The following is a 13,467-nucleotide window of genomic DNA, read 5'->3' on the forward strand; positions in this document are numbered from 1 at the left end:
AAAATTTTTATTTATTTATTTTTGAGACAGAGAGAGCACGAGCAGGGGAGGGACAGAGAGAGGGAGAGAGAGAATCCAAAAGAGGCTCCGACAGAGCCCAGTGCAGGGCTCTTTCTCACGAACCGTGAGATCATGAGCTGAGCTGACACGAGTCGGATACTTAACCGACTGAGCCACCCAGATGCCCCAGCCCGTGAACATACATTTATCACAATTTCCTTAGCCGATCACTTATTTGAGTGTATGTGTTTTGAGCTTTCTTGGGATATAATGCACACGTCATACAATTTATCCATTCTAGGTGTCCCATTAAAGATATCCACAGAGCTGTGACACAGCAGCATAATTTTAGAGCATTGTCATTGCCTCAAAATAAACCCCTCACACTTAGCTATCATCCCCATCCCTCATCACTCCCCTGGGCCGTGGGCAACTACTCACCTATTTTCTGTCTCCCTTGCCTATTTTGGATACGTATATAGAATCATAAGATATTTCGGCTTTGTGGCCGGCTTTTTTCACTTAGCATGAGGTTTTCAGGGTTAATCCCGGCCACAGTGTGGGTCAGCCCTTCACTCCTTTTTACTGCAGAGTGATGTTCTCCTGTAGGGCGATACCACATTTTATGTATCCATTCAGCAGCTCGGGGGACATTTGGATTGTTTCCACTTTGGGGCTAGCAGGAATGCTGCTGTGAACATTCATACACAAGTTGTTGTGTGAACATATGTTTCCTTTCCTCTTGTTTATGTATCTAGGAGTGGAAGCACTGGGTCACGTGGTAACTCTACGTTTAACCATTTGAGGAACTGTCCGTATTTTTTCCAGAGTGGCCGCACCATTTCGTTTTCCCAGCAGCAATGCATGAGGGTTCTATTTTCTCCACAGCCTCGCCAACCTTTGTCATTACCTGGTGGGGTTTTTGGTTTGTTTGTTTGTTTTCATTATAGCCGTCCCGGTGGGTAGAAAGCAGGATCTCATGGTGGGGTATGTGTGTTTTTAACCAAATGTATTGTTCTGAGGTTTTAAGAATTCATTTCTAGGGGCGCCTGGGTGTCTCAGTCAGTTGAGCGACTGACTTCAGCTCAGGTCATGATCTCAGGGTTTGTGGGTTCGAGCCCCACATCACGCTCTGTGCTGACGGCTCAGAGCCCGGAGCCTGCTTCGGATTCTGTGTCTCCCTCTCTCTCTGCCCCTCCCCCACTCGTACTCTGTCTCTCTCAGAAATAAACATTAGGGGCGCCTGGGTGGCGCAGTCGGTTAGGCGTCCGACTTCAGCCAGGTCACGATCTCGCGGTCCGTGAGTTCGAGCCCCGCGTCAGGCTCTGGGCTGATGGCTTGGAGCCTGGAGCCTGTTTCCGATTCTGTGTCTCCCTCTCTCTCTGCCCCTCCCCCGTTCATGCTCTGTCTCTCTCTGTCCCAAAAAAAAATAAATAAACGTTGAAAAAAAAAAAAAAAGAAATAAACATTAAAAAAATTTAAAAACCAAGAAAAATAAATCAACAAACAAAAATGTGGAATCTGAGATTCCCCTCAAAACCCTGCCCCAAGCTCCTATTTTCCTAACTGGATACCACGGCTTTCCCCAGAAGGCAGCATAGAGAGCAGGGGTTAGAGCCCTGGCTTTCAAACCAGACTGTTCTGGATTCCAATCCCAGCTCAGCCCTCTGAGGCCTACTTACTTTACCCTTTGACCCTCAGGGTCTTTTTCTCTGACAGTTAATCTTCCCTACCTCACAGGGTGATGGTCCCATTTAGTCTGAGGTACCCACCTCACAGGCTTATATCAGATTGAAATGAGCCAAACACATTGCCTGGCATATAGTAAGCACCCAGTAAGTAAACTGTGCCTATTATTTCTTCCCCTCCAGTTAGTTCTCCCCATCTTGGGTGACTCGGTGGTGGGTGGGTGGGTGGTAAAGATTCATTTATCACGGGCAGGGGATTCCTGGTTCAGAATCCACGCACTTGGTTGGGTCACGTGTCGCCTCTGTGTTGTTATTCCACGAGACTTGGCTTGACTTGCCCCCTGCTGAGTCCCGCTTCAATAAACTGTCGAGGGACAGGCCACACACCCTCGTGGATCACCACTGCATAAGGTAGAAGGAGCTGAGAACAAGAGTTCCATTGAGCTCAAAGTTTTCGCAGCCTCGGCTGCCACTAGAATCACTTGGGGGAACATTTCAAAAAATGCCAAGGGCTGGACCCCATGCCCTCCCTGACCCTGATCACATTGGTTGGGAGTGGGGTCAGCAGCTTAAAACTCCCCAGGGGATTCTAACTGAAGTCAGAAGTGAGATCCACTGGTTTATGTGAGTGGTGTTCAAACTTCACTGTGTGTCCATATCTCCCGGAGGGTCGGGCCCCGCCCAGCCCATAGGCCTGGGAACTTGTGTTTCTAACAAGTTTCCATGTGACGTCGATGCTGCCCATCTGGAGGACACACTCTGATACCAGCTGATCTAGATGAACCCGAATGGGCTTTTCCCACCCGAGTGGGGAGGTCCTTTCCTTCCCGGCATCCTTTCCCCTCTAGTAATAGCTCCTGACTTGTCTTTCGTCAACCATCCTACCCCTCCTCACCTCTTAGGCCAGTGGTGTGAGTGGTCCTCACCTTGCTTGTCAATCTTAGGAGCAGGAACATGACCAAATCTAGCCAATCCACAGAATCTATACCCTGGCTCCGTGAGTGGTTCAGCGATGGGCATGTCACCTAATAGAGCCCATGACAGTCAGCCCTATGACTTTTGCCAGAATGCTTGGGAAGAGGCTTTAGGCTGGCAAGGTGTAAGCCTGGGGCTGCTACATCGTGCCTTTGCAGGGGCAGAGCTTGTCTGATGGCGAAGCAGGCAACAGACAGCAGAAGAGACCAATAGAGACCAGGTCCCATGACGCCTTCTTACACCCTAGATCTAGCCATGCCTGACTCCCGGCCTAAATGTTTCAGCTAGATAAGCCAACCAATTCTTTTTCGCTTGAGTTAATGGAGGTGGGTGTTTGCCGTGTGGAACTCAAAGGGTCTGAAACACAGCACACCTCAAGAGCCTTTCTGCCCAGAGTAGGATTCCAACTTCTCCCCCGGCTGCTGCTTCCGTCTGGCAATGCCCTTCCAAAAGGCCCCAGAACTGAACAGCAGAACGGGTCATTTAGTCCCATCCTCTCCTTGTTCATGCGGGGTGACCTGGGGGCCAAGAAGGGCGAGGACTGGTCCTGAGTCATGCGTACAACAAAGCCAATGGGATGTCAGCCCTTGGCTCTGTTAATAAATTCACCCATAGCAGCGGGGTGATAACAGTCGCCAGTGCTGAGCCCCCGCTCAAGGACACCCATGCAGGGACGGGGCTCACTCCTTCAGCACAAAAAAGGGCTTCATTGCCCTTTGCTCAGTGTCTCAGTTTCTGTAATTGCAATCCAACAAGCATACGCGTGAGCACCATTGTTATGATAAAGATCATAAATAGAGTGTATGGACATAGGAAACGATTTTTCAGGAGACAAAGATGTACTAGAAGGGGAAAATGAAGCCCTCCGGGTATCTCACCACCCTGTACGAATAGTGACAACATTCGGGAAGCATATTCTTTTGCATTTTTTGCTTTTTCTGCGAGGATTCATATGAAGCAAGGTGGGGATCTGTCCTGGGGAACGTAAAGTATCCTCTGAGGAAGGAATCCGGGCAAGTCCTGGAAGTAAGAGAGGGAAAAAGATACTCCACCCTTGGGGGGTGTATCACACAGGGTGATCGGTACAAGCTCCAGCATATAGAGAACAGGGGTTTGGGGGGGAAGGCCAATGGAAACTTCCACAACTGATGAAAGACTAGAAGAGCAGGCTTGGTCAGCAGGAATTAAGGAAATTCTGAGGGCCAAGAAGCAGGAAGCAGGAAAAGCAACCATTGCCTTTAACTAGATGCTGTCAATGACCCACCACTGCCACTGCCCTTGCCAGAGCCAAAGTCCAGAGGAAGAACATTTTAGAAAGCATGCTCCCCCGCTGATTTACCCAGGTGAATGACCTCTTTGACTTTAATTGGAGGAGGCCAGCATAGGAGGATGGAACCAAAAATTACCCCACCCCTGCCCAAGACGGTCAGGGGGAGGCAACTTCCTTAATGAAACCAGGGAGGGAAATGGTTTCCCAGTTTCCAGGTTCAGCTATAAACCCAGAGCTACCCTCTAGTGAGCCTAGAGAGGGCAAGAGCTTGGGGTTTCTTCTTCTTTTTTTTTTTTTCTTTACTGTTTATTCATTTTTGAGAGACAGACACAGAGCATGAGCGGGAGAGGGCTAGAGAGAGGGAGACACAGAATCTGACGCAGGCTCCAGGCTCCAAGCTGTCAGCACGGAGCCTGATGTGTGGGCTCGAACCCACGAACCGTGAGATCATGACCTGAGCCGAAGTCGGATGCCTAACCGACTGAGCCACCCAGGCGCCCCTGGGGCTGCTGCTGCTTCTAGGGACAGTTTGTAGCGGAGCCTGGAAACCGGTGCCAACCCAGCCACCCCCTAGCACACTGTCGGTATACTTGGGGAAATAAATCGATTTGTGTTTGAGTATCCATGTATCGATAAAGAGCTCTAACACCCACGTCCGGGCCTACCTGTCATGGAGTGGCCACAGCTGTGTGACAGCTGTCTTTTTCCTTCCCAGAATCCTCCCGAGAAACACCTGAAGGACCAGCCGAATGGAATATGCCTTGATCAAGAAAGTGGTTTCTTTAGGGAGTAGGCACTGCCTCAGGGGCTGGGCCCGTGGTGTTTCCAGGCTCTTGAAGATGGTAGTAGAGACCTCCCACCTCACCAGGAGGGCCAGATTTTTGATTCGTGGAGTCTTGAAAAGGAGTTGAGGGTGGAGGCGGTTCTCCTCAGTGGGGAGACAGTTTGGAGGACTTGGGGCCACTGGGCGGGGGATATAACATAGTAGCAGCAGCTGATGTCCATTTAAATGCAAAGCCTAATGTGCTGTCCCCAAAGTGTGTGCCATCTCCGGCTGCATTAATAGAAGCGGGTCTGTGGAAGGAGGGAGGAGATGTCCTTGCCCCTACTCTGGCCAGCCCACTGTCCCGTTCCAGGCGACTTAACAGGGATGTGGGCACAATTGGTGGCATCCCCAGACCTTCTCATCAGCTGCACTGGGTTTCTCCTCACCATCACCATCCCTGACCCCCGCCCCCCACCGCCCCCACCTCCCGGAGCAGTTGATCATGGTCACAGCTCCTTTCTTCCAAGCATTGTCAACTTTGCAGGACTCTCCCAACTGTCCCCTGGAGAAAACATGCCTGGAGGCTGAGTCCTGTTGCAGGTCAAGAATCCTACTTTATCAGCAGCTGCAAAAACATTTAGCGGATCCCGAGGGCAAAGCTTAGCCTGCCTGGCAACTCCTGGGACCTCCCCACCTGGCCTCCGGAGATCCTGCACGCCCCACCCCCCCCCAGGGGTCTCAGAAATGGGGGGGGGGTGGGGGGCGCTGTCTCAAAGTCCTCAAGGCCCTGTGCCATGTGTCTCCAGCCAAGTTTCCCAATGTGATCTCCCGTTGTTCCCCTTTACATACATACGAGTCAGCCAAAGGCGAGCACAGTTCAGCTTTTCAAAAACACATGCTATATTAGTTGTTTTTTGATTACAAGGGGCAGAATGCCCAGTGAGACTAGGTTGACCAAGAAAGGAAAGTGAGATGTGCAGCCGTGTCTGGCGCCAGGCCCGATTGGGTCCCGCAGCCGAGGGTCTCTGGGTCTCGGTCTCTTGGCTTCGTGTTAGCTTCGCCCTCAGACCGGCTTTCCCCGGGAAGTTGCAAAAACGGTCGCTGAAAGCCTGTAGCGCAACAAGTCTGGTGGAAATAAAATTTGTCTCCTCCTAGGAGTTTGAGCCCAAGGCCCAGGAACTGACTTTCATGGAGCAGACTGGGGTTCTTGTCCATCCTAAGTCACGGCCTGTGGCAAGAGGCACCGAACGCAGTGATTGGATAAGCCTAAGTCTCATGCCCCAGGATGCAGGGGAAGAGGCCTCGTAGGGGTTGGGCTTGGCACGAGGGTCATTGTTGCTTATGACACATGGCTTGAGAGTGGGAGGGGGTGGGTCCCTAAGGAACAACGTGCATTCTGCAGTTAGAAGCAGGGGAAACAGGGGATGGGCAGGGAACACCGCATGCCCGCCACCCCACGTGCCGATCAGTCCTCCCAGCAACCCAGCACACTGGTATGAGTCCAACAGACAGTGAGGGAACTAAAGCCAGGTAGAGCAGCTCTGGATATTGGAGGGAAAGTCCTGTGTTTCTTTGGAACGTCTTAGTGGCTATGGGAGAGGACTGGAGAAATGGTTGAGGAAGCCATGTGAAGGATTTTGAACTTTGAAAATGGACCGTTCCGCAAGGATCGTGCCTAATGAAAAGAGAGACGCTTCTGGAGCATTCTAGAGTATTCTGGGCCAGGAGAGGAACTGCGTTGGCAGACACAACCCAACACCCTTTGTCCCCTTCCTTCTTTCCTTCTTGAAGAGCCCTGCGCTGCTCAGGTGTCCACTCAGCCCAGCCTCAGGGTGAATCGTGAGTGGTCCACACCCATCGTGAGGCTCCAACCCGTCTTGCCAACCACTGGACTAGGAATACACACGTGATGCAATTCTGACTAGTGACGAGAGGCTCTTTGGGGAACCATGTTTTCACCGATGAGAGGACACACGCCGGAAGAAACAGACCGCCTCCCCTTCGCTGGACATCGTCATGTCTCGAAGTCCAGCAGTTACCTCGTGACCAAGAAGAAAGCCAGCGTGAAGGACAGTTGACACCCAAAGAGGACGGAGCCGAAAAATGCAAGGAACCTGAGCTCTTGATTGTGACAACCGAGCCTCCGAATTAACCAACGCTGGAGTCCTCCTACTTTGGGGCATCTTAGAAGGTAGTATAATACATGTCCCTTCTTGTTTCCGTCAGCTGCATTGGAGCCCTCCCTTACGGCAGCCGCAGCACACGAAGCGACTCAGACAGGCTTGGCTTGTTGAGAGTCTCTGAAGACAGAGGACATTTTCAACACCAGCTGTTGAGGCTGTAGGCAAGCCGAGGGACTATTCTGGGAAGTGCAGAATCCTGGAAAGTGGATGAGCTTCATTCAGAGACTCACACTCCCAGATCCATTACTTACTAGCTGTGCGCCCTTGAACACTCGCACGCACCTCTCTCGGCCTCAGCGTTTTCCTCTGTCAAATGGGAAGAACAACGCGTTCTTCACGGAGGCGTGGTGAGGATTGAGATCCCGAACAGCGTTCTGACAGACGATGATGATGGCTATTTATGGAAGGATCACTTTTATCTGCGCATCGCTGGACCGGGATCTCGGCGATGTCCACACAAGGACTTGACGAGGTGCTGACACTTGAGCAGAATGTCTTCAGAAGCTTTTTGAAAACTCTAGATTCCTGGACTCCATCCACAGACACCACGATTCAGGAGATCTGAGACGGGGGTCTCTGTAGTAGTCAGGACTCTCGCGTGCAAGTAGCAGAAACCCCAAATCAAACTGGCCAAAGCCAAAAAAAAAAAAAAAAAAAAGGCAATTTATCGGCTCGTGTATCTGAACAGTCCAGGGGGATAAACCTCAGACATGGCTGGGCCCAGGTGCTCTTGACATGTCGCGAGGAATGTCCGTTTGCCTCTCTCTCTCTGATCCCTTGTCGTGGTCGGCCTCTGTGTCGGCTTCATTCTTAGCTAGTAGTTCCAAGCTGACAGCTACAGCCTAGGGCCTCCGAGAAAAGAGAACATCTCTTCCCCTAAAGCTCTGCCAAAATCCTGGGGCTGCCACTGCAGCGACCTTTGACCCTGGGCTGACCATGCCTGTGATTCGCCAGGCCTGGGGAACATGCTCACTCCTAGAGACCTGGGAGCGGGTCTCCACCCGAACCACACTGGGTCGCATGTGGGGAGGGGCATAGCTTTGTAACCTAACATAGGGGCTCTCCTGGGGGGGGGGGGAGAGAAAATGGGTGCTGAATGGGCAAACATACTACAAGGCTCAGAATCTGTATTTCTGACCAAGTCACCCATCGATTCGGATTCACAGGCAGGTTTGGGAATGACTGCTGGTTTTAGGACTTATTACAGCCATGGAATCCCTTTCTTCCTAGGAACTCTTAAACAGGAGCCAGTAAACAAGACTGATGCAAAAATGGTCCTGTCCTAGTGGAAGGAGGGGCGCAGAAGCCTCCAGCTATCCCCCGAGCAGCCCTAAAGGCACCCCAGGGGTTCCCCTGAGCTCCCCAATTTCATTGCTCTCTGAGGTCCCTTTGGCTCTGATTCTCCAGCCCTGCATTTGGTGCAATGGTGGCGGGGGGAGGGTCGGGGGAGAGTCTCAAAGAGCTCCCCTAACGCGGTGCCCCCCGCCTCCAGCCCCCGCAACCTGCGTTAGAAGCCAGTGCCAGAGGAGCAAATCAGGACAGGAGAGGCCAGGGGCTGGCTTAGGAGGTGCGTCAGACGCGCCACATCGGATGCTTCTGGCTTTGAAAGCCCATCCTGGCCCGAGGCCAAATGGCCTCATGGGCTCTGCAGAGCCCTGTGCCATGGGCTGCGTGGGCGTCATGACCCGCCTGTCTGCCGGGGACAGAGAGGCTGGAGACAGTGCTGCATCCGTGGTAGCAGAGGGAGACGCTACAGGGACACGCTGGCTGGGGAGATGTGGTGGAGGATGAAGCCAATTTCACACCTTATTAGTCTGTTTGGGGCCAATTAAGGCCATCCGGAAACTGGGCTGAGGCCCTTTCCCTCCCCCCTCCCTTTGCCAAGAAGAAAGGCCTCTATGGCCTGAAACTCTTCTTGTGGAAGGAGCACTGTTTTTTTGTGTGTGTGTGTGTTTTTTTTTTCCTACTCAAAACCCCACAGTATCCAAACCGGGAGTCGAGATGCCTTTTCTTTTGCAAGAGACCGCAAAGTGCAGAGGTGAACGCATCCAGCGTGTGTCTGGCGGGGGAGGGGTTGAGCCATGTTGTTTATTCATTTATTCATCCACCGTCCATTCAACAGATGTGTCCTGGGAGCCTACTGTGTGCCAGGAAACTGAACCTTGGTGCTTAGTTTAGTAAAACATAATGTCCTCAGAGAACCCTCATTCTTTCCCCAGCTTTTCCACTGAACATCAACCATGTCGGACACCCTGCCGGGCTCGGGGGTGCAGTGCAAATAGACACAGCCCCCGCCCTCATGGAGCTAACTCCATGGAGAGACCCTCGAGTAAAAAGGCAATTTCAAAGAGGGAGAAGGACCCCAGGTAGAGGTATACATAGGAAAAGGACCTGAACTAAGCAAGGAAGGCTTCCTGGAGGAAGTGATGTATCACTGAGACTTGAAGGATGATTTAGCAGGGGAGGAGGTTGCGGGAGGATGTACCTACCACCCAGATGAAAGAGAGAGTGCAAAGGAGGCCAGAGAGAGCAATGCAGTGTGCAGAGGTCAAGGAAGGGAAGGAATAAACAGGGTCCACACCACAAAGCCACGGTCAGGAACCCCGGAAGATCCTACCAAAGCCTGGATTCAGATTTGTGTCCCTGAAAGCTCTCCCTGGCAGTGGCCTCGTGAAAAACAGAGGGAAGGCGGGAGGAACACAGTTGGAGACACAGCTGGAGGCTGTTGTAAGATGACAGGTGATGGGGCACCCGGGTGGCTCAGTTGGTTAAGTGTCTAACTTAAGCTCATGATCTCTCCGTTCATGAGTTCAAGCCCCACGTCGGGCTCTGTGCTGACATCTCAGAGCCCGGAGCTTCCTTCGGATTCTGTGTCTCCCTCTATCTCTGCCCCTCCCCCGCTCACACTCTGTTTCTGTCTCTCTCTCAAAAGTGAATAACGTTAAAGAAAAAAAAAAAAATTAAAAAAAAAAAGATGGCAGGTGAGCGCTTGGGGAACCCCAAGCTTCGAGTTCACTGGCAGTGGGGATGAAGAGGAGTGGGTGACTTTGGAGGACCTGAGAGATGTCCTGCTCTGTGGGAATTCTCTGTAGGTCAGCGGGTGAGTACAGGGGACAAGAGACTGGACCGGGCATCAGACGAAGCTAGGTATAGAACCTGTTCTATCTAATCTGCTTAACATCTATGTGGCCCTCGGCAAATCCCTGTACATTTCCTCTCTTCCCTTCCTGTGCCAGCTTCATTCTCACGGGACCATGTTCCCAAGATGTGGACCCATGGGCCTTAAGTAGGGTTACCAGCGAAAATACAGGGCACCTAGTTAAGTCTGATTTGCACATAAACCATAAAAAATTTTTTACTATAAGGATATCCCATTTGGGACATACTAACACATATTTTAATTTAGGACTGAATAAGATGGATAAAATCTCTACCTTTGAGGATCCTACTGTCTTCTTTTTTAAAGATTTTTTTAAATACAAAAATTTTTTTAACGTTTATTTATTATTGAGGGACAGAGAGAGAGACAGAGCATGAGCATGGGAGGGGCAGACACAGAATCCGAAGCAGGCTCCAGGCTCTGAGCTGTTATCACAGAGCCCGACGTGGGGCTCAAACTCACAAACTACGAGATCATGAGCCGAAGTTGGATGCTTAACCGACTGAGCCACCCAGGCGTTCCAGGATTTTTTTAAAACTTTTAAGTAATCTCTACACCCAATGTGGGGCTCGAACTTATAACCCCAAGATCAAGAGTTGTATGCTGTACAGACTAAGCCAGCGAGGCGCCCCAAGGAACTTACTTTCTAAAGGGAGAATCAGACAACAAACTAACTAATAATAAGAGGGAATGATATAGTCTGCAATGACAGTAAGGGTGATGTAATAGTGAGTGACTGGGGTCGGGGTGGGGAGGGTTGGAGGCTACCCAGGTGGAGTGGTCAGCAAAGGTATCACTGAGGAGCTGACCTTCCTGACAAGAAGTTAAGCCATGGGCAGATCTGGGGGTAGAGTGGCCAGAGAAGGGAAGGGCCAGTGCAGAGACCCGAAGTCAGGAACAAGCTTCGAGTCACGAGGAATAGAAAGAGAGAAAGCCAGTGTGGCCTCATATGGTGATCAAAGGGCAGGAAGGTCTGTGATGTGGTGGGAAGGAGGCAGGGTCTTTTAGGTTAGAGTGAGGAGCTGGGGTTTTGTTCAGTGTCGAGCAGGGGCAGGACATTCTCTGCGTGTTTCGAGAGTCACTCTGACCGCTTTGTGGCCAGTGGGCTGCGGGTGACGGACGAGGGTGGGAACAGAGTGACCGTCAGGAGGCAGTGGAGGCAGGGAGTGGAGTGACAGCAGGAAGATTGACTGGCCTCGCTGAGGGGTTGAAGAAAAGAGGAAGCAGGCCGAATGCCAGGTTGGGGGCTTGAATGACTGAAGGGATGGTTGGCGCCATTTACGGAGAGGAGAAGGCTGGGGGCTTTGCGGTGGCGGTTGCCGAGTAGGTATTGGTTGCTGCCGTGCCTTGTGAGGAGGCGCAGAAGTGTGACCGTCCCTTGGGGAGCAAGTGACACAATTCTAATTCCAGATTCAATTTTGTTAAACATAACGTGGTACCTGCATATTGTAATACATTAACAAAAACACAGTATCGCTCCAGTAGGACTACAGAAAGGAACGCTGCGCCCAGAGTTTCCAGCTGGTGGCTGTGATTCTCCAGGTGGGGGTGGGGACACATGACTCCTAAGGGACGTGCCATAGCTTAGAGTCTCTGGCCTGGGAGGTGGCCAGGGGTGTGATATAAAGGAGAAGAAAATGGATGTTGAGATTTTTTCAATTGGGTATGTGTGTGGGGGTGGGGGGTGGGGGTGTGCACTGGGGATGCGTGTGTTTGTGCGGCTACGGGTGTGTGTGGGTAGGTGTGGGGGTTACGTGAGAGGTATGTGTGGGTGTGGGTGGCGAGGTGGCGGGGGGGGCGATCCTTGTGCTTGTGTTTTTATTTTATGCATGCTCCTCCGTCCCATGGCTTTTTGGGGGTGTGTGGGGGGGGGAGTATGAAAAATAATTTGAGGTAGAAACATTTGGGAATTTGAAAAAGTCAGGGGAAGGCACACTCGAACGCTGGCCATATCAGCCAGGCCATCTGCCACTGGGCCCACGGCGGCTGGGGAGGCCTCTCCGGAGAGTGAAGTAATTCAAGATGGCCAACTCCAATCTCCAGAGAGTCTTCGAGGACATGGTTGCAGTTACATTCCCAGGGGAACAGCCTTTGGCCTCTGAAGATATCTACTTGTTTTCAGTTTCGAAAAGAGGCCCTGTAGTGAGGGGGTATTTTTTCAGAGTCTGAGGTGGTCGAGGGTCAGGAACACAGACGTTGGAGGAACGGTGAAGACGCAGGCAGTGTTAGCCCAGAGGCAAGAAAACTCGGGTGCAGGGTCACTGCCTGCAAAGTTTGGAAGGGATCCCGTGGAGGGGGTGGCTTACGTGCTCAAGGATCAATCATTTATTAAGCACTCGATATGGTGCATCACCAGATACAGCAGGCGCTTCCCTACCTTATCCCATTTCGACATCCCGACAACCCTTTGAGGCAGGACCATTTCCTGATTTGCCCACAGAGAGGAAAGTGAGGTTTTAGAGAGATGGACCAACTTGCTCGCTGAGGTCACACAGTGGGTAAGTGTCGAGCCGGGGTTTGAACTCGAGCATTTTGCAACACGAAGCCTGGACTCCTGACTACCACCACCTCTGTATCTTTGATCCGGTCCACTGTACCCACCAGGTTCAACTCTGCCCTCGTACGGGGTGGGAGTGGGTGGGTTCCAAGCAGCTCTAGGTCCCAGGGCTCAGCATGAAGTCCCTTGTGCTGGAACCTCCTAACCTGGTGCCCAGCTCTCAATTCTGCCTCCTGCCAGGATCTCTGTGTCCTTATTGAGCCTTATCTCCGGGTCCTCAGGGCCTGGGACTTGAACTTCAACCCAAAGACTGGGCCCCTACTGCTCACTCTCTGACCTGGCCTCGATCTCTTCCTTCCTGGACACTAGGAGAGAGCTGTCCTCAAGTGCCCCACGGGGGCTCTGACTGCCTGCTGGACACCTGCCACCTCCCCCACGTCCCTAGGGAGTGTGCCCTCCCAAGCTCACAACTCCTTCACCTGACCCAACCCCCTTCCTTGCCCTGGCCGCTGGATCTGTGCTCCCAGCCTTGGCTGTGTCCCAGGGGAGAGGCCCGGGGCTCAATCCTAACTAGGACACCGGCATGGCTCGTGAAATGCTTGCAGAATGAGTTCCACAGTGCTGGGCTGCTGGTGAGATTTGTGTTTGTGTTTGTATTTGTTTGTTTGTTTGTTTGTTTGTTTGTTTTTTAGCCTGCAGCCCTTGAGAGCTTGCTATGTGCCAGGTACTGAATTAATCATGTCAAGTGGATTCCCTCATGTCACCCTCAAGCAGCCCCATGAGCTGTGACAAGACGCTGTGGTGATCACTGTTAATGCACTGGTCCTTCCCCAGGTCAGAGGCTCTGCTGATATGCCCGGAAACCCCGAGACCCCAGAATCAAGACAAGCAGCCTCCTCCTTGGCCAGAAGCCCCACCTCCACTCCCT

At 51.9% G+C, this 13,467-nt stretch overlaps 1 protein-coding gene across 1 annotated transcript in view; it reads right to left on the reverse strand.

Annotated features, from left to right (window-relative positions):
- Nucleotides 1-5,500: 5,500 nt before the first annotated feature.
- The window catches only part of ARHGEF37 (Rho guanine nucleotide exchange factor 37), a 70,642-nt gene continuing 62,675 nt past the window's right edge, over nt 5,501-13,467 (reverse strand). The window contains exon 13 of the mRNA XM_030329568.1: nt 5,501-7,508. Within this exon, the coding sequence (XP_030185428.1) occupies nt 7,380-7,508 (129 nt within the window). The 3' untranslated portion in view covers nt 5,501-7,379. The remainder of the gene's footprint in view (nt 7,509-13,467) is intronic.

This window comes from Lynx canadensis, chromosome A1 (assembly GCF_007474595.2).
Source record: "Lynx canadensis isolate LIC74 chromosome A1, mLynCan4.pri.v2, whole genome shotgun sequence".
Lineage (NCBI taxonomy): Eukaryota > Metazoa > Chordata > Mammalia > Carnivora > Felidae > Lynx > Lynx canadensis.